At 42.9% G+C, this 22,550-nt stretch overlaps 1 protein-coding gene across 1 annotated transcript in view; it reads right to left on the bottom strand.

Moving 5' to 3' along the window:
* LOC126298183 (uncharacterized) overlaps positions 1-22,550 on the bottom strand; it is a 138,527-nt gene that overhangs the window by 42,356 nt on the left and 73,621 nt on the right. Inside the window, exon 4 of the mRNA XM_049989491.1 lies at positions 12,801-13,000. Coding sequence (XP_049845448.1) covers positions 12,801-13,000 — 200 coding nt within the window. The remainder of the gene's footprint in view (positions 1-12,800; positions 13,001-22,550) is intronic.

A 22,550-nucleotide genomic window follows, 5' to 3' on the forward strand; every position in this document is an offset into this window, starting at 1 on the left:
CGGATGGGGATCACCCTAGCGAACACAAGGGCTGCAAAAAGATGGTTCAAATGGCTCTGAGCACTATGGGACTTAACTTCTGAAGTCGTCAGTCCCCTAGAACTTAGAACTACTTAAACCTAACTAACCTAAGGACATCACACACATCCAGGCCCGAGGCAGGATGCGAACCAGCGACCGTCGCGGTCGCGTGGTTCCAAACTGTAGAGCCTAGAACCGCTCGGCCACTCCGGCTGCAAATGGGAAAATTCATTGAGATAAACGACTTTGACAAAGGGCAGATTATTATTACGTGGAGCCTGTGAACGAGTATCTCTAAAACGGCGAAGCTGATCAAATGTTCACGTACTACCGTCGTGAACACCTACGTAAAGGATAACGGACAGTGAAACTATCGTTAGGCATTAAATGTTTGGACGTCCAAGACTCTTCACAAAATGTGGATTCAAATGGCCCTAAGCACTATGGGACTTAACATCTGAGGTCATCAGTCCCCTAGACTTAGAACTACTTAAACCTAACTAACCTAAGGACATCACACACATCCATGTCCGAGGCAGGATTCGAACCTGCGACCGTAGCAGCAGTGCGGTTCCGGACTGAAGCGCCTAGAACCGCTGCTCCACAGCGGCCTGCCAAAATGTGGTGTTCAGAGGCTTGTCTGCTCTGTAAAGTAGGATAGATGTTGATCTGTGGCATCTCTGCCGAAAGAGCACAGTTCTGGTGCACGCAGAAGTGTTTCGGAGCACACCATTCATCGTACATTGTTGAACATCGAGCACATAACAGACCATCCCTACATGTTCACATGTTGACCCAACGACATCGTCCATTACGGTTGTAGTGGGCGCGGGACCATCGGGATTCGACCGTCGATGAATATAAGAATAGAAACGTGTCAAATCTTCGGGTGAATCACATTTTTGCTACTCTAGTTCGATGGTTGTCTCGACAAACGCCGTCATCAAGTTGAGCTGCGGCTCGGCACGTGCAGCGCACCACGGACGCAGGCTGGTGGGAGCAGTATTGTGCCATGAGAGACATTCCCCCTGCGCTTGCATTTGACCTGTGGTAGACACGCTGACGCTACCCACCACCTGCATCCCTTCATGCTTGATGTCTTCCCCGATGTCGTCTTTAAGCAGTATAGTGGTCCGTGTCGCAGAGCCAGAACCCGCTACAGTGGTTTGAGGAACATTGTGATGAACTCAAGTTGTTAACTCGGTACTGGATTGTCCCGATAAAAATCCTATGGATCCCATCTGGGTCGCTATCGGGCGCCTCACCACGTACATAAAACAGCGGCCTGTTATTTACGGGAATGTGCATAGACATCTAATGCCACATACCTCCACAAACTTACTAACAAACTTTCGGGTCCCTGGTACGCAGAGTCAATGATGTATTTCGTTCCAAAGACGGATGAACAAGCTATTAAGCAAGGGGTCGTAATGATTTGGCTTATCGGTGTATATCTATGTCAATACTTCTTTCGAAATGATGTGGAACGAACCATCTAAAAGTACATTACAAGACTTTAATTGATGTATTTATGTTAAGATGTTGATTTCTTGCTTTTGAAAACTACAGGTTATACGACCAACAAAAATTGCTGCACTTCACTGGTTAATACATTCGGTTACACGATTCTTCGAGTTCGAATTTTACTCAATAGTTAACTGTACAACGAAATACTTGTAGCACTGTGACCTGTAAACTCGTGACCCTTCATACTCTTTGTGATATACTATTATCAATTTATTCTGTTAATGTCTCTCTAGCCGAAATAATTATAACAGTCACGTCATCTGCAAAATGTAATCAGCTGTGCTTGATGTATTTTCACGATAGTCATTTACATATATAAGGAGACGGATTGGACAGAAAATTGAATCCTATGGGATTCCATTCGTGATTTCTTACCAGTTGCTAAAGGAGGCCTCTTTTAGGTACATACCTCTTTTTCAAAACAGAGAGACGGACAACTTAAATTCCTTATCAAATGTAGTTATCCACTTGGTCGATAGGAAAACTCAGATTCCTGATATCCTAAATGCAGCTTATTCGGGAAATGTCGAAATGAACTGCGCATTTTTAATTGCATTGCTTCCCGCATCTGGATAGCTGCAGGAGAAGATTTGTTTTTAAGGAATGCTTCCTTTTATTACAAGAAAAGACAGATTAATATTCCTTGTTAAGCTTATTTGTCACCTGCATCTTCGGCCTAATGACTTGCATTGTTATTATTTTTGCTTTGATCTGAAACCTTTTCTCAGCATTCTTTTCATCGCAGGAAATCGCTAGGTAACGGAGGTAAAAGTTCAGTTGCGCGCCAGGTAAAGTGGCTGGCGTACGAGTAAGTCTATCAACATGCCTCGGAGCATCGTTTGAAGTTTAGACGGTGCACCCATTGTCAGTTTAGGTCAAGAAGTGTTGTCAGCACAATAAGTTTCCCCCGTATTAGCGTACATCACAGTGACGTCCTTCGAACAGTCATCCGCTACCGTGAGACTAAAAATGTTGAATACATGCGTCGTAGTGGTCATCGACATTCAACAACGTTAACTGAAGTCCACTTCCTACAAATTATGGCCCCTAGGTACCCCGCGAAGAATACTCCTTCTTGTACGTAATTGGAATGTCTCGTCGAACGAGATAGTACGCCTATGTCTCCTCACGTACTACTTGGCCTTCACGTGTCGATTACCAATAACAGCATAAACCCTCGGGCACCGCGATGCAGGAAGTAGTCGGGAAAGGAACAACTGGAATTGAGCGAGTATCAGTGGCGTCGGGTTCTCTTCATCGATGAGTAGAGGATTTGTTTGACGCCTGATGATCGTCGTAAGATTGTGCAGGCGGCCGGATATCAAATCACGTCTCAGCCTTCAGATATGATGTGCACTGTTGTTGTTGTGATCTTCAGTCTGAAAACTGGTTTGATGCAACTCTCCATGCGATTCTATCCTGTGCAAGCCCCTTCATCTCCGAATAACTATTGCTACTTACATCTTTCTGAATGTGCTTACTGTATTTATCTCTTGGTTTCCCCCTAAAATTCGCCCTCCCCCGCACACTTCCCTCCAAAGCCAAATTGGTGATCACTTATTGACTCAGAATATGTCTACCAATCGATCCCTTCATCTAGTCAGGTTGTGCGCAAGTTTCTTTTCTCCCTAATTCTATTCAACACCTCCTAATCAGTTACGTGACCTGCCCACCCAATTTTCAGCACTCTTCTGTATCACTACGTTTCAAAAGCTTCTATTCTCCTCTTGTCTAACTTGTTTATCTTCCACATTTCACTTCCATAAATGGCTACACTCCACACAAATATTTTCAGAAAAGAGTTCCTAACACTTACATATATATTCGATGTTAAAAAATATCTGTTCTTCAGAAACGCTTTCCTTTCCATTGCCATTCTATATTTTATATCCTCTATTTCGGTCATCATCAAAAATGGTTCAAATGGCTCTGAGCACTATGGGACTTAACATCTGTGGTCATCAGTCCCCTAAAACTTAGAACTACTTAAACCTAACTAACCTATGGACATCACACACATCCATGCCCGAGGCAGGATTCGAAACTGCGACAGTAGCGGTCACGCGGTTCCAGACTGAAGCGCCTAGAACCGCACGGCCACACGGGCCGGCCCGGTCATCATCAGTTATTTTTCTACCCAAATCGCAAAACTCGTCTACTACTTTGTATTATTTTCTAAGTTCATTTCTCAGCATCACTTGATTTAATTCTAATACATTCTATTACGCTTTTGCTGATTTTCCTCTCATATCTTCCTTTCAAGACACTGTCTATTCCATTCAACTGCTCTTCCAAGTCCTTTACTGTCTGACACAATTACGGTATCATCGGCAAACCTCAAGGTTTCTGTTTCTTCTCCCTGAACTATATTTCCTACTCCAAAGTTTTTTCTTGTCTCCTTTGCTTCTTGCTCAATGTACAGATTGAATCACGTTGGCGATAGGATGCAACGCTGTCTCACTCCATTATCGTGCGCCCCCGATAGCTGAGTGGCCAGCGCGACAAAATGTCAATTCTAAAGGGCCCAGGTTCGATTCCCGGCTGGATCGGAGATTTTCTCCGCTTAGGGACTGGGTGTTGTGTTGTCCTAATCATCATTATTTCATCCCCATCGACGCGCAAGTCGCCGAAGTGGCGTCAAATCGAAAGACTTGCACCCGGCGAACGGTCTACACGACGGGAGGCCCTAGTCACAAGACATTTATATTTACTCAGTTCTCAACCACTGGTCCTCTTTCATGCCCCTTGATTCTCATAACTGCCTTCTGTAACTATACAAGTTGTAAATAACCTTTCGCTCCTTGTATTTTACCCCACTACCTTCAGAATTTCAGAGAGAATATTCCAGTCAACATTGTGAAAAAAAATTTATCTACGTCTACAAATGCTATAAACATAGGTTTGCCTTTCCTTAATCTATCTTCTAAGAGAAGTCGTAGGGCCAGTATTGTCACGCATGTTCCTACATTTCTGCGGAATCCAAACTGGTCTTCTCCGAGGTCGGCTTCTACCAGTTTTTTCATTCTTCTATAGAGAATTAGTATTAATATTTTGCAACGATGACTCATTAAATTAGTATTTCGGTAATATTCGCACCTGTTTTCTTTGGGATTGGAATTATTACATTATTCTGGGAGTTTGAGAGTCTGTCTCATACATTTGCCACACCAGATGAAAGAGTTTTGTCATGGCTGGCTTTCCCAAGGCTGTCAGTAGTTCTGACGGGGTCCGCAGCTCGTGGTCTTGTGGTAGCGTTCTCGATTCCTGCGCCCGGGTTCGATTCCCTGCGGGGTCAGGGATTTTCTCTGCCTCGTAATGACTGGGTGTTGTGTGATGTCCTTAAGTTAGTTAGGTTTAAGTAGTTCTAAGTTCTAGGGGACTGATGACCTTAGATGTTAAGTCCCATAGTGCTCAGAACCATTTGAAGTTCTGACGGAATATTGTCTACTCCCGGAGCCTTGCTTCCACTTAGGTCTTTCAGTACTCTGTGAAATTGTTCTCACAGTACCATATCTCCCATCTGACCTTCAACTACGTCCTCTTTCATTACTATGACATTGCCTTCCAGTTCGTCTCGCTTTTATAGACTCTCTATGTACTTCTTACACTTTCAAGTTTTCCCTTCTCTGCTTATTACTGGTTTTCCATCTGAGCTCTTGATATACACTCCTGGAAATTGAAATAAGAACACCGTGGATTCATTGTCCCAGGAAGGGGAAACTTTATTGACACATTCCTGCGGTCAGATACATCACATGATCATACTGACAGAACCACAGGCACATAGACACAGGCAACAGAGCATGCACAATGTCGGCACTAGTACAGTGTATATCCACCTTTCGCAGCAATGCAGGCTGCTATTCTCCCATGGAGACGATCGTAGAGATGCTGGATGTAGTCCTGTGGAACGGCTTGCCATGCCATTTCCACCTGGCGCCTCAGTTGGACCAGCGTTCGTGCTGGACATGCAGGCCGCGTGAGACGACGCTTCATCCAGTCCCAAACATGCTCAATGGGGGACAGATCCGGAGATCTTGCTGGCCAGGGTAGTTGACTTACACCTTCTAGAGCACGTTGGGTGGCACGGGATACATGCGGATGTGCATTGTCCTGTTGGAACAGCAAGTTCCCTTGCCGGTCTAAGAATGGTAGAACGATGGGTTCGATGACGGTTTGGCTGTACCGTGCACCATTCAGTGTCCCCTCGACGATCACCAGAGGTGTACGGCCAGTGTAGGAGATCGCTCCCCACATCATGATGCCAGGTGTTGGCCCTGTGTGCCTCGGTCGTATGCAGTCCTGATTGTGGCGCTCACCTTCACGGCGCCAAGCACGCATACGACCATCATTGACACCAAGGCAGAAGCGACTCTCATCGCTGAAGACGACACGTCTCCATTCGTCCCTCCATTCACGCCTGTCGCGACACCACTGGAGGCGGGCTGCACGATGTTGGGGCGTGAGCGGAAGACGGCCTAACGGTGTGCGGGACCGTAGCCCAGCTTCATGGAGACGGTTTCGAATGGTCCTCGCTGATACCCCAGGAGCAACAGTGTCCCTAATTTGCTGGGAAGTGGCGGTGCGGTCCCCTACGGCACGGCGTAGGATCCTACGGTCTTGGCGTGCATCCGTGCGTCGCTGCGGTCCAGTCCCAGGTCGACGGGCACGTGCACCTTCCGCCGACCACTGGCGACAACATCGATGTACTGTGGAGACCTCACGCCCCACGTGTTGAGCAATTCGGCGGTACGTCCACCCGGCCTTCCGCATGCCCACTATACGCCCTCGCTCAAAGTCCGTCAGCTGCACATACGGTTCACGTCCACGCTGTCGTGGCATGCTACCAGTGTTAAAGAGTGCGATGGAGCTCCGTATGCCACGGCAAACTGGCTGACACTGACGGCGGCGGTGCACAAATGCTGCGCAGCTAGCGCCATTCGACGGCCAACACCGCGGTTCCTGGTGTGTCCGCTGTGCCGTGCGTGTGATCATTGCTTGTACAGCCCTCTCGCAGTGTCCGGAGCAAGTATAGTGGGTCTGACACACCGGTGTCAATGTGTTCTTTTTTCCATTTCCAGGAGTGTACATACATATGCCCCTCTTTTCTCAAAGGGCTGCTTTAATTTTAGTGTAGGTGGTATTTATCTTTCCCCAAGTGAAATACTTTTCTAAATCCTTAGATTTGTCCTCCAGCCATTCCTGCTTAGCCGTTTTGCTTTTCCCATCTATCTCATTTTTTAGACGTTTGTATTCATTTGCTGAATTTTTATATTTTCTCTTTCCATCAGCTGTATTCCGTGCCTCCTGTGTTATTCAAGAATTTCTATTAGGTCTTGTCTTTTTGCCTATTTAATCCTCTGCTGCCTTCATTATTTCATCTCTCAAAGGTAATCATTCTTCTTCTACTTTACTCTTTCCCCCTGTTCTAGTCAGTCGTTGCCGGCCGTTGTGGTCGTTCGGTTCTAGGTGCTCCAGTCTGGAACCGCGCGAACTCTACGGTCGCAGGTTCCAATTCTGCCTCGGGCATTGATGTGTGTGATATCCTTAGGTTAGTTAGGTTTAAGTAGTTCTAAGTTATAGGGGACTGATGACCTCAGATGTTAAGTCCCATAGTGCTCTGAGCCATTTGAACCATTTTGCAAAATTTGTTGATAGCGTTTTCTTAAAGGCAATAAAGAGATGCACCCTAACAACGAAAAACCACGCCTCACCGAAACATGACCACATCCGTACTTCAGTGTTGGCGCTGCAAATAAAGGCAGATAACGTTCTCCAGGCGTTCGGAAACCCAAACCCTTCCACTGGATTGCAACAGGATTTATCTTGATTTACGAATGCAGATTATTGACGGACAGCAGTGATTCAAAAAATTACCGTTCTGATCGACAAAGACCAGAATGGATAGAGATTTCTTCCAAATTAAACATGCTCACTATGTTTTAATGACACAACTAAGTTGAAACAATAACAGGAAGAGTTCTGAATGCGAATTTAATTACATTTCTTCACATTATCTTTCCAAGTTCAAACAGTAATAACAGTAATTTGTAAATTAATTTTATTACATTGCACTTGATTGGACACAGATTCAGTAATAAGACTTTGTGTTAAATGATTTGCTGCTTTGCTAACATGTCAAAAGCACAGGGCATGTATCGCGTAAACATCACACCTCGCTCCTGTTTCTATGTTATTAACGCGCTCACGTCGACGCTGAGGACTATATTTCTCATTACGGGCCGTTGCACGTATTCATACTTTCCTTCACCTAGATCTCGGTCTCTGTCTCTCTGTTTCTCGCGATGGGCGGTAGCTGTAATCAAATTCTCTAGGCTACTGTTTTAATGCATTGCTCTTTTATTTCAAAAATGGCATAGGTCCATTATTTTAAAACAACGAGACATCACATAAAATAATTATACACTAAATTAATCACAAATTTTGGGATATCTCATTTATGCAGAAAGCTCCCTCTTTGAAAGGTCACACAAAATTATTTTCAGAGCTGTTCGTTGTGCCTGGCTGATAGACAATACATAGCGTACATTACTATTTTGAACATGGGTCATGTTTAGGAACCGTATTTAAGTTTCAATGAAGGATAAAAACAGCCACCCTGTTGCACCATTCTTATTGTATTGAATGCAATAAAATTTGTGCAACCGGTTGGCAATTCGTCATTATACATTTGTGTACTGCTGGTAGCATAATTGCTAAAGTCGAGCGTGAGCCATTTGTGGTACACAATGGCGAGTATGTGTCAAGTCATGGCAGTTTCAGAAACAATTTAATTTCCTGTTTTTAATTATGAAGTAGTGAAAGTGGTCTCATTTTTCAGTTCTGCTGTTCATCTGGATTAATTAAAGTGATTTTTTTGTACTAACATCTCTTATTAGGTATTCTCTCTTAATACTTTGCTCCTCGCCTAAATTAATTAACATACCGACAGTAGTTCTGGAGTCGCAATTCGGGTGGACCATGGTTCAAATCTCCGTCCGGTCTGACGATCCAGCTTAATGTTTTCGTGATTTCCCTAAATCGTTTGAAGCAAATCCCGGGATTGTTGCTTTGAAAAAGGGCATGGCCGATTTCTTCCCCCTCTTTCCATAATCGTAGCTTGTGCTCCTAATCTAATGAACTCGTTGTTGACGGAACGTTAAATTGTAATATTCCTTGTTTCCTTCTTCCGACAGTAGCTAAACAATAAGCAGAGGTAATTTTCTGCAATATCCTCTTTATTAATAGTTACGTTATGAATCAAACATACGCATTTTACAGCAATATCAGCAAATGCGTCGATTCCTCCTACGTTTTGTACCGTTTCAGCCTTCACCTAAAGAAAATTGTCGTAACACACAGCTCAGTATTACGTCAGCTGCTAGATAACGACCGCCAGCTGTGTGCGAACTCTAAGGACGGCTCTGGTCATACGACGTAATACATTGTGTTTGTTGTATGACTGCCCTATTTAGACAAGAGCAAAGGTTCCCCTTTTACCCACTGTCAGTCACTGTCAGAGGCAGCGACTGAGTTTTCTACGTTACTTCCTGTTTCCGACTCTGCCGTGTATTTCATAAACAAATGTAATAGAACAGCTTCTGAAATATATTAAGCGTGTCTGACACCCAGAGTCCTTAAAAATATTCAGTACCGGAGATGGAACAAAACAACCAACCTTTATGTCTTTGATATTGTACTGGAATATGTTTCCAGTAAATGAAGGGGACAGACAATCCATTTGCTGTTGGTAAATTCCTATGCGGGCATCCGCTATAGTGAGGCAATTGACGCATTAGGAAACGAGCTGCAGCTGCAGGCACTGTCACTGATTTTAAGTTACTGCACACAGACTACTTACGTGGCATAAAGAGCCACGGAAACATCAATGGCAAGACATGCGTTTGAAACGTGTCCCAACAAACGAAAGGCGGCTAAAAGTGGTGTTACAACCTCGCATTACTACAAGGCGGTGATTTACGAGGACACATTTGGACTGATCAACGATTTCCACCCTTATTCGACTTCGCTTCAAGCATGCTTCTTTTCCTCTCCATCTGCATCATATCAATTTACGATTGTCCTGCATTGAGTGTGAGCCGGAAGCTGCTGTAAACCACATCTCGTTTTCGTGTCCCAGGTTTGACTGTGAACGATTGGACTTCTTGACGACATTGCTGAGTAGAGGGTGTCACCACCCATAAATTAGCTTTTATTTTGTTTATTAAAGACATTTGCCTTTGTAAAGTGATTGCTAATTTCCTTAAGGGTATAGGTAAAGACCTGTAGGTTTTAATGGTATGCGTATTCATTTTTATGTCTTGCTTACGTTTAAAGTTCAGACATGGTATGAACTAATAAATCAATTTACTTATAAATCCATTTCTCAACATTTTATGGAGGACAAAGCTACGACAGATTGAACGCTTACATCTGTATATATGCATTTATGAATTTATTTCACACAATTAAATATAAAATTTAACCACGTGTTTTAGATGTCTCAACAGAGCACAAGCTCTGGAGGCCAAATGAAGACAAAAATAAAATAAAACAACAGGACCAGAGAATGACACAGACACACGACTGTCACTCTTTCCCACTTAGAGCCTACAACGTAGTCTAAGACGTACGTATTATCACAGAGCTGTTCTATTGTCTTTCAGGAGGCAACAAAAAGGGCAAAACAACAATTTTTGTCAAAAAGCACGATGCACCTAGACCGCTGGCCCGTCATCAGACGCTTGACATATTATTTCACAATTATTTGTACGTGACATTTTCTGTTGGTCCTATTGAACAAATACAGTTAAATTTGAGTACGAAATAACTGAGACTAAAATAAACACTTGCATAAAGATTACTTACTGCTTTTGTAATCAGTTGTACAGGTTAGAAGTTCGTATGCTTTATGTTGTAAAAACACAGGTTTTGGCTATTACACGAGTAAATAATAACCATGGTTTTCGAATGAAGGCGGGTGTTTTTCCTTTATATTGTACTAATATAAATCAGTCATGCCTCCAACAATAACCAGTATACTTTAAATTAAAAGATATTCTTAGTGCTCAAATGGTATTCACTCTTTTTTGTTTAGCCGTCCAGATCAAGTTACATACACCGGGAGTAGACCTGATATTGCCTAATTAAACTTTTGGCTGTCTATCTTTGGGTTCAGCCACACCCATCAAACAGCGAACTCTAAATACAGGTTAGCGAAGGCTGGTCTAAACAGTTCTCGACAATTGTTCAACGTTCTGGCATCATTACTTAAGAGAATTAGCAGAAGAAACAAAACATGATTCAGAAAAGAGCTTCTGTGTTACAGAAATGCTCTGCAAAGCTCTTTAAAATTCAGTTTGCAGATGTTTCATGACCAGTCAAAAAATATATTACTTCTCCCCTCTAATATCTATGGTAAAATGATAGAAGTTCAGGTCAAGCAGAAGCCTACGGCCCAGTAGGGAATAAAACTGAAAAGAGGGAATGTTACTGGAGTGGTAAGCATCCTGTGCCATATAAATGGTGGCCCTTCATTGGGAAAACAGCTCTAGAAATGCTTATCAAAAACTATTTGTTTCATTATGGTTTGTTATTCAGTTCTACATTTAAAAATTACAGCTTTTTCATTTAGTATCTCTCAGTTGTTCGCTGTGAATTTAGATACACTTCGTGGTACAATGGCAATACATTAGTGTTACACAGTTGAGAGTTGCGTTAAAAGTTTGTAAGTGGTCCGTACTCGGGAAATTCACAATTCGCTAACAACAAAATGGAACTTAGGAAGATACACCGCATCAATAAGGCAAGCAAATATTTTAGAAAATTGTAGTGTGTAAGCTATATCAATAGTGGAGGCTACCACTCGACAGTGAAATGGGTACGGAAGGCAACTGACTGACAGATCAAACATTTGAACCTAACGTGGAGTGTGGTTTCAAATTTATATGTCTCGCTACATTTCAGAATGCCAGGAGCAGCTATTCCTTAAATCGCTCTTACAAAAAGGGACTGTAAAATCATTTTTCCAATACTTAAATTATAACCTTCAAAGGAAAATCCGCTCCTTTCAGATCTGCAACTGGCTAAAAAATTCCCTGACAGGCATTGCCTAACACATTATCTTAAATGGACAATTACCTACAAAAATTAAAATAACATCCTCTGCTTCACGGAGAGTGCAAATCTGCTGTTGCTTCACATATTGCACATTAATGAATTAGTGTATAGTGTTAGTTGTGATATCAGACTTTTCGTAGATGATGCAATTATCTGCGAGGAAATTCACCTTGATAAATATGTCAGTGATATAAATTTAGATGTTGACTAAACATCAGCCTGGTGCAACTGGCAACTTAATTTAGATAAAGTGTATCTCGACGAAAAATAAATTCGTGGTCTCCTTTGATTAGACGAGTAATGATTCAGAACTAGTCAATAATGCTGCACAAACATTCGAGAATAACAGTTTGTAAAGAAATGATGTGGATGTACTTCGTAGACTCAGCTTGTAGGCAAACTAAGTTCCAGCCTACGATTCATTGACAGGATGCTGTAAAACTCAGTTTGTCTACAAAAGAGATGACCCATACTTGAATGCTGCTCACATGTATGGGATTCTTACCAGATCGCACTAGCAGGAGAGCGGAAAGAAAGAAGGGCGGTGTGAATGGACACAGAATTATTTTACTGGCGTGAGAATGTCAGATAAATATTGTAAAATTTTAACTGGTGGAAAGTCTTGAGAAATTAGTTAAAAAACTTCAGTAATTGGCTTTCTGGGCAAAAACTATGAATGTTCTTTAGCTCCTTCATATCTACCCCTTAGAGTTGGTGCAGATAAAATTAGCCACAGAGGCGTAGAAACAATCATTCTTTCCAATAGAACGGGTAGACGTCTTAATATACAGAAGAAGAAAACAGTATCCTTCGCAACACACTTTACAGTGATTCACAAAGTTTAGATTCAGACATGTGAACTACTTTTCACTAAATTCAAGAGTCCCGAATTGAGAAATATTGTGATATGACCCTTGTTACGGCTTTCACTGCAACTTATCGCGAAAGAGCCCAGGGAAAGTGCAAAATACGAAATCCGTGACTGCCGCTATAGCACAGTTTTAATTGCTACTGCGTAAGCAGCGGGTAAGGCAGCAGCTGTGTTAAACTTTACTTTCTGCCTCTTACAAAGAAGTGCCAGTAGATAGAGTATATTTGTTTTTGACGGGAAGGGTGCACCAGAGTTTACAGACCTTGGCGGCCATTGTGCGGTGCGCTGCGAGCTTCGGCGAAGGCGGCGGCGGCTGCGGAGCAGACCTCACTGCCGGCTGCGGGACTCCGGCGCGCTTAAGAGAAGCGGCCCCCACCACGTCGGTCGCAGCCACAGCCGCCCGGCTACTCCCGCTGCCTAATGGGCAGCGCACCTTGACTCGCTGACGCACTCTTCCCTCTACTGAATACAACCCCGCATCACCACTCTCACAACCGAGATCCACTCATCATTATCTAATTATAAATGGTTCAAATGGCTCTGAGCACTGTGCGACTCAACTACTGTGGTCATCAGTCCCCTAGGACTTACAACTATTTAAACCTAACTAACCTAAGGACATCACACACATCCATCCCGAGGCAGGATTCGAACCTGCGACCGTAGCAGTCGCACGGTTACGGACTGCGCGCCTGGAACCGCGAGACCACCGCGGCCGGCTATCTAATTATATTAAATGCAGAGCATACGAGGCGTATTGGAAAAGTACGGGCCGGTTGCTTACACATCGCTGGTCTTTAAAATACCATCACCAGTGACGGTAGCTAATAACGATATTTTACTTGTAAGCCTGAGATCTTTCCGCGGTGTTTCACACAGTGACATGGAGAGGTCGCAATAACTGTGTCGTCAAGCCCTTACAATAAAAGAATACCTAGTTACTCGATTAGACGTAATAATATTTCAATTCACGGATTCATGCATGGCGTAAAATTACAAATCTTATGACCTTAATCGAGGGTCGATTTCGTGAATATCTGAAAATTCGGTAAACTTAATATGCAAATTAGCAACAAAATATCAATTTTGTTCAGTACTCTGAACCTGAGAATGTCCTGCTGAGACACAGCGCCATTAGATGGTAAAGTAGAAGTACACTACTGGCCATTAAAATTGCTACACCAAGAAGAAATGCAGATGATAAACGGGTATTCATTGGACAAATATATTATTCTAGAAGTGACATGTGATTACATTTTCACGCAGTTTGGGTGCATGGATCCTGAGGAATCAGCTGTAATAACGGCCTTGATACGCCTGGGCATTGAGTCAAACAGAGCTTGGATGGCGCGTACAGGCACAGCTGCCCATGCAGCCTCAACACGATACCACAGTTCATCAAGAGTAGTGACTGCCGTATTGTGACTAGCCAGTTGCTCGGCCACCATTGATCAGACGTTTTCAGTTGTTGGAGATCTGAGGAATCTGCTGGCCAAGGCAGCAGTCGAACATTTTCTGTATTCAGAAAGGCCCGTAGAGGACCTGCAATATGCGGTCGTACATTATCCTGCTGAAATGTAGGGGTTCGTAGGGATCGAATGAAGGGTGGAGCCGTGGGTCGTAACTCATCGGAAATGTAACGTCCAATGTTCAAAGTGCCGTCAATGCGAACCAGAGGTGACCGAGACATGTAACCCAATGGCACCTCATACCATCACGCCGGGTGATGCGCCAGTATGGCGATGACGAGTACACGCTTCCAGTGTGCGTTCACCGCGATGTCGCCAAACACGGATGCGACCATCATGATGCTGTAAACAGAACCTGGACTCATCCGAAAAAATGACGTTTTGCCATTCGTGCACCCAGGTTCGTCGTTGAGTACACCATCGCAGGCGCTCCTGTCTGTGATGCAGCGTCAACGGTAACCGCAGCCATGGTCTCCGAGCTGATAGTCCATGCTGCTGCAAACGTCGTCGAACTATTCGTGCAGATGGTTGTTGGCTTGCAAACGTCCCCATCTGTTGACTCAAGGATCGAGTCGAGGCTGCACGATCCGTTACAGCCATGCCTGTCATCTCGACTGCTGGTTATATAAGGCCATTGGGATCCAGCACGGCGTTCCATATTACGCTCCTGAACCCGCCGATTCCATATTCTGCTAACAGTCATTGGATCTCGACCAACGCGAGCAGCAATGTCGCGATACGATAAACCGCACTAGCGGTAGGCTACAATCCGTCGGAAACGTGATGGTACGCATTTCTCCTCCTTACACGAGGCATCACAACAACGTTTCACCAGGCAACGCCGGTCAACTGCTGTTTGTGTATGAGAAATCGGTTGGAAACTTTCCTCATGTCAGCACGTTGTAGGTGTCGTCACCGGCGCCAACCTTGTGTGAATGCTCTGAAAAGCTAATTATTTGCATATGACAGCATCTTCTTCCTATCGGTTAAATTTCGCGTCTCTAGCACGTCATCTTCGTGGTGTAGCAATTTTAATGGCCAGTAATGTAATTTTAATGTCCGACAATAATATTATTTAAGAAAGTCACAAGATGACGAATATTGTTAAAGAAAGTAGCAGTTTCGTTCTAATTGTCGTTGCAGACGCGCTACTGTGGAATAAGACCTTTTCTTCGCGGAGGTGCCCGACTGGCGCCACTGCAGAATAGCTAACCTCAGCACCAGAGAGCTTCCCCGTTCCACTCCGTCTAAAAAGTCGCAGGAGTGATCAGCGCAATCTGCCTAGTAAATCTGTCTGCAATCACTGCTTTCTACCTGTGTTTGCACTCACTGTGTGTCCACTGAGGGAATAAAACCACGGTGACTCGCTCCCAGGGCACATTCTGATCGAGGCTTTAGACTGTCCCGTTTGGTTGTTATACAGCTAGAAAGAATTACTAGTAATGTGGAAGTTGCCTCCATCTTTCCTTAACGTGTACTACCCTCCGTTACTTTGGGCGCAGTTATGTGTAAAACAACATCGGTAAGAACTGGTTGCACCACGGCAGTACGCTTATACCTACCGCGATCATCGCAACTATGCGAGGACACAGTTTTCTCTGAGCCCTGACTGCACACCACTCACCTACGCTGCTCGTGTAAGGGTTGACGTACTTGGATTTCTTATCTCTTATGGTCAACAATAATTCCCTTATTCCTAGCAAGGTGGTTTTCCGTTTTTTATTAGTTAGGACATTTATTCCTTGTTTGATAATTTTTCTGTTGTATCTTCTGATTGGCCGGCCGGTGTGGCCGTGCTGTTCTAGGCGTTTCAGTCTGGAACCGCGTGACCGCTACGGTCGCAGGTTCGAATCTTGCCTCGGGCATGGATGTGTGTGATGTTCTTAGGTTAGTTAGGTTTAAGTAGTTCTAAGTTCTAGGGGACTGATGACCACAGATGCTAAGTCCCATAGTGCTCGGAGCCATTTATCTTCTGATTGCCTTGGAAGACTGGCAATAAGATGAATCATCCGAAATTGTGGAATGGTATCGTACCATTCCGTGAAGGCATCTTCGCGTTTTATTGTGATTAATTGGTCAAAATATAATTATTAAGTTACTTTTCAGCCTTTCCGTTACGTTTTTATGGTCTTCTCCCTATCCCTTATTCATGCACGTAGGTGAAACAATTACTTAAGTTAGCTTTTATCTGGGGACAGGGAAGCAATCATCATCACATGATCTGATTCCCTTTCTGGAGCCATTTTAATAAGACACTACGCTTCGTTTAACTCTCCATCGTATGTTTTACGCAAAACGACCAATATCGCCACGAACCCATTGTGCGTATACAGTATAGTAGGGAGAAAATATGACTAAATTTGTACAACGTGTGGACAAAGATATGGAAACACAAAACACACAGCCGGCCGTGGTGGCCGAGCGGTTCTAGGCGCTTCAGTCTGGAACCACGCGACCGCTGCGGTCGCAGGTTCGAATCCTGCCTCGGGCATGGCTGTGTGTGATGTCCTTAGGTTAGTTAGGTTTAAATAGTTATAAGTTCTAGGGGGCTGATGACCTCAGATGTTAATTCCCATAGTGCTCAGAGCCATTTGAACCATTTGAACAAAACACACAACACATCACCACCCGTCTCGAAATGTATAAATACATGTCCTGTATGGTTTTCAAGGGAATTTTACATCTTCCTTCCTGCAGAATAGTGGCAAGTTCAGGTAGCGATAATCAAGGCGAATACCGATCAAGGAACCCTCCCTTCAAAGGAGACCACAAGGGCTCAATAATAATGTTGAGACCTGGTGACTGTGGTGGCCAGGAGAGATGCGAAAATTCGTCCTCGAGCTCACAACACCAGTCCTGGATGATGCGAGTTGTTTGAACAGGGCCCCTGTCGTCTTGGAAGACGACATCACCTCTGGGAAACAAACATTGAACCACGGGATTGACCTGATCAATCAAAATGGTCACATAACCCTTGCAAGCAATGCGACCTTACACAATAACCATTGAATACCACGGTAAGAATGCCCAAATCATCACCGGACCGACACCACGTATCACTCTTGGGACACAAACTTGGTCGGAAGTTGGTAGCGGTGTGAAACAAGACTCATCCGGACAAATGACTTGCGTCCATTGCTCCATAGTCCAGCTTTCATGGCTTCGGCACCAAGTTTCTCTGTTACGGGTATTTGCATGACTGTCGAGTGACTTTGGAATTCCAAATCGCCCTGCAATTCCCTGCTTATCTAGCTCCCTCCATGTTGTTTTGGCGCTAAGTGCGACTCTCGGTATTGCAGTGACATTTGCAGCTGTCGTTCCCTTACTTTTCGTCATAAACCTTCTCAATGACTGTACGTCACTATCACTCAACACAAACTTCCGTCCGCGTTGTGTCTTAGCGGGCGATGTTTCCCGCTTTCCCTGTATGCGGTATAAATCTCCGATATGGTGCCTCCTGAAACACCAAATACTTCGACTCCCTTATTTGCGGAAGCACCCACCATACGAGCAGCAACAATTCAAATGGTTCCAATGGCTCTGAGCACTATGGGACGTAACATATGTGGTCATCAGTCCCCTAGAACTTAGAACTACTTAGACCTAACAAACCTAAGGACATCACACACATCCATGCCCGAAGCAGGAGCAACAATTCGCCCACGCTCGAAATCACTGAGGTCCGACATAGCGCACTCGCAACCACACAGAGCACTGTTATGAATGAGACTGACACTTGCAGCTTATTCCACAGGTATCGTTTGTGGCCAAATGCAATAGCATTACCTTCTGGTTTTGCTAGCACCTGCATTTATGTTGAAGCATGAAATTCCCGCTGTGTTTCCGTGTTTTTCTCCATCACCTGTAGGTTTGAATGGCAAGAAATTTAGTGTAGAGGGCGCCACCTCTGGCAGCGCCAACGGCTTTAGCTCGGGTAGGTACCGATCCTAATTGGGATTGGCTGACAGATATGGGTACGTTATTCTACGCTGCAGCAACTTTGTCACAGAGTTCATCAACTGTATTTGCTGGAGAGTGAAGGCGTTCCAGTCTCCCAGCAACACGTGAATATATGTTTCCAATGGGTACTGCTCAACAGAGCAACAATCGAATACTCTCTGTTTCGAAGTAGGAGAGGAAAGTTTGGACATGTGATCATGAGTTATCTTGTTGAAAAATAAGGTCACATAGACCTCGATGACAGGGCACAGCCACCGGTCTTAACACGTCAGATATGCAACGGCTGCTGTTCGAAAAACCAGTGTTATTCTGCCCTTAATGACCTAGATTCCATCACGTTAGGTGCTGGGTCCGTAAGATGGTGATGAATGAAAGCTGGCGAAGGTTCATTCTCCTCCGAGCTTCCGCACGTGGTTATGTCCAGCACGATCCTGTACGCAGAACAGGAAGTTCAACGTGGTGCCATACCTGCGCACAGTGTAATTGTTGGCACAGCACTGTAAGTATCCACATGGACAGCAGTTCGATGTCTGGAGCACCACAGACTGTTAGCTAGGCTGCTATTGTTGGATCTTCCACTGACGAGGCAGCAGAAAGTGTAGTTAAAACTGTGTCGTGCTGCCAATTAATTCATTTATCTGTTCCCAAGAGAGTAATGAAGCAATGTCTGGACTGCCGCAGATACTATCTACAGCTAATATTGAGATATTTACCATTTGTTTTGCATATGTCTCACTTTTATCATCAGCGATGTACGAGACAAAGCACAACATATTTGTGTAGTGGGCAGACTATGTGAGGAACCTGTAAACTCCATCGCAGTAATGCTACTAATTGAGGAAAAGTAATTATTGATATCTTATATAATCAGTATTAGAGTCTTACAATATTGTGATAATAGTAATGATCTTTTGAAAATCACTTAGTTTCGTGACTCAAAACAGAATCGAATCGTTTACTTTTTACACCTTAGAAAATTTCATTTTACCCCTCAGTGCGCAATTACCCCCATTTGGAAACCAGTGATTAAAGTAAAAGAATATGGCACTTGCATGGTTCTGTATTACCATACGTTACTGTGTATATCCGAATCTTAATAAAGTTATTGGAGAATCTAGTAAGCCTAACCTGTGTTTTACACTTACTGAAGGTACAAACTAACGCCTGTGTCTTCTGCATGTTCGTTGCAAACACGTGAAGAAGCTATAAATAGCAGAACAATAAGCAAACCCAAAATTAAGTGAGCTGTTTATTGTTTCAAAAGTAATCGCCGTAACTGTTAATACATTTATTCCACAGTGAGACACAAGGCGGGCAATGCCTTCATGGAAAAGTGTTTGCTGCAGAGCCATGATCGTAGCCCGCTTATATGTTGCTAAGGTTGTTTCAACTATGCTGCAGAAGTGTCCCAGCCTCTTTCCATGAGATTTCCATGTTTCTGGAGCTCCGAAGAAAGATATTCATGGCCTCTTTGCTTAAGATGAAGATGAGCACGCAGATGTACAATCATGGTTCCGTAGAGAACCGCAAGCATTTTTCCATGAAAGCATTGACCGTCTTTCCTCACAATGGAACAAATGTATTAGCAATTGTGGTGATTACTTTTGAAATAATTAACAATTGACTTACGTTTTTTTCATCTGTTGTTTTCATTTGTCTGTCCATTATGCATTACTTCACACGTAATTACTAGTTTCGGTTGCTAAACAACCATCTTCAGATCTGTAGAAGTAACAAGGGATGGAAAATTGCCTTTGCATTAAAATGACTTTCACAATTTTCAAGAACATCTATCATTTTAAATTATTTAACGTTAAGTAGCAAGAACATACCATTCATGGTAGATACTCTGGGGCTACGTACACTTAGGCTAGAATTCCATCGTCTGATGGTGTACCTCGGAGCTGTGTAACTACTTAACATTCATTATTGTGAAATAATGTATGTTATTGATTCTTGTAAGAGTCATTTTAACCTAAAAGCAATTTTTTCTCTCTTGTTGCTTTTAGAGATCTGAAAATGGTTGTGTAGCAACTGAAACTAATAATTAATTGCGAAGTAATGTGTTATTGAGATCAAGACAATTAAAAGATTCTATATAAAATTTTTAAAGCTATAGAATTAAATCAGAACTCATATCTCCGCCACCTGATGATGTCAGGTCTTACTAAATATAAAGTCTCGCAATTAGAGTGAAAACAGAAACAAGATATGCAAGAAACATTATCTACGAACCACACAAATCGGCACACATATAAAATATTTATTGGTTTGTTGCACGATGTAACGTTACCAACATGTAGGCGAGTTATTCGCCCACCTAGGGTTGGTATTGAGGAGAGCTGAATTTGCTTGGTTGGATGAGTGCGAGTAGGCGGGATGAGGCGTCATGCGGCCAATCTGAGCGAGCTCAGGTGCAGAGACAAGGTGCGCGTCGCCGGAAATGGACATCATATTCTCCACGTTTACACAGCAAATGATCATAGCATCAGTTTCACATATTTTGTCACATTTGTGTTATTATTTAATCAGTAGTTTACTATTTTGTCAGTAACTTTATTTAAATGTTGATGGCAAGTGCTATTAAAACACTATGTTGATCTAAAAATGGTCAGTCGCACGTGTTAATGGACTACACCATTCAAAAGAGAACCAAAAGACGCTTCTGTCAAGAAGGCATAGATAATTGTACGAATAAAATTTAATGACAATTCGTTGTCATTTAAAGTGAGCACACTTGCACAAGAATGCGGACTTATTTATTTATGAACCATCTTTTATTTATATTTAATGTAAATGATCTGAGTGTAACCAAATGTTTATGACATTTCTTTATTTAAATATTGTTGTAATACATAAATTTAGTATGGGAAGTGTTCATGTGTCGTCAAATGATGCTGTAGAGTGTAAGAACGACGTGTTTTTGGTGGTGACGGCCTTCAGCCGATGGAAAAGCAGACAGTAGTGGAACACTACGAGTGTGAAATGGAGGCTGCGAATTTTCGGGGACGGCCGGGGTGGCCGAGCGGTTCTAGGCGCTACAGTCTGGAACTGCGAGACCGCTACGGTCGCAGGTTCGAATCCTGCTTCGGGCATGGATGTGTGTGATATCCTTAGGTTAGTTAGGTTTAAGTAGTTCTAAGTTCTAGGGGACTGATGACCTCAGATGTTAAGTCCCATAGTGCTCAGAGCCATTTGAACCATTTTTTTAATTTTCGGGTGAAGAGCACAAGGGAGCGATTATGGTACTTAATGTCGAGTTCTTGAAGAAGAGAGACCTGCCCGAGGTAAGATGCGTCATTCAATTGTATGAGTGACTGATTCTGGGCTGCGAATGGCCGCTGCTATACTTTAACTTCTAAAGGGACTTTATACTTCGTGATGTCTGAATATGCTCCAGTGTAGGAATCAACTTTTTGTGCTTGTGTTATGGAAATAAGGACAGATAGAGTATCAGTTATTATTCTTTGTATCAGGTGTGTTAAGTAGTGAATCATCATGTTGAACCATGAATTGTTTTGAGCTGGTAAATATTTCGTGTACTGTGATTACAAAAGGGCCTTAGTTCTCATGTATCTTTGATAATAATTTAGTTTGGGGATTTTGCTGCCATTATCACAACGCTCTCAAAGCAACTTTACAGCATTTTAAGAGGGTATTTTCTGCCTGTATTTTAACTGTACGGCATAGGACCACTTCCTATTTATCTGAGACGTCGTTCCTTGAATAAACATTATTCAACATAATTCTCTGTTTTCTACGGCAATTACAGATGTTAGAATAGAACTCTTGTTATTAAATTATTCATTTAACTTTTATTTTCTATTTCTGTGAATTGTATTAACTCGAAATTCTAGCCAGTGCATAGACTTTATTACTGCAGGATCACGGCTACAGGTTATTATTTGTAGCGAATTAGCTGTGGGGCATGAAAGCAGATGTGCGCGGCTCGACGCTATAACTACAATGAGTTCTTCTTCTTAAATAGAACTGTGCATAGCACAATTACCTGAAATAAAAGTAAAAGCAGTAATAGGAAAATGGTTTGCTCAAATGCTATTTGGAAGAGCAACTACACAAAAATAGGAACTGTTACGTACGGTCACAATAAATGCTCTCCAAACACACCGTGTGTCATTCTGAGCCAAATAATAAAGAAATGCTTTTCATCTGCAAGGACAACAGTGCCAACCATCCCACATAAACTCGCTATCGAGAATCTGAATAAATACGAAAAAAAGCCGAGAGCCATAAGAAAGAGAGAACTTTATATCGGTTATCAAATGTATGTGGCAGACAAGTCGTGACAATAAGAGGCACTGCATCTTGTATGTCTTCTGACATCACCGAGCAATAACATGTAAATCTACTTCTGAAGAAATAGGCGGATATTTCTCTAGATGTCACGGTAAACATCACAGAGTTTTACACAATCTTTACATGAATTGATATTATATTCACTTCCTTAATATCTAAACATCTATAGTAGTAACCAACAGCAAAATGGAGCTTAACAGCTGATTTGCTATGCAGTGTTCTGATATGCACAATAGTCCAGCTTGAGACATAATCAATAAATTTAT

This window comes from Schistocerca gregaria, chromosome X, assembly GCF_023897955.1.
Source record: "Schistocerca gregaria isolate iqSchGreg1 chromosome X, iqSchGreg1.2, whole genome shotgun sequence".
NCBI lineage: Eukaryota > Metazoa > Arthropoda > Insecta > Orthoptera > Acrididae > Schistocerca > Schistocerca gregaria.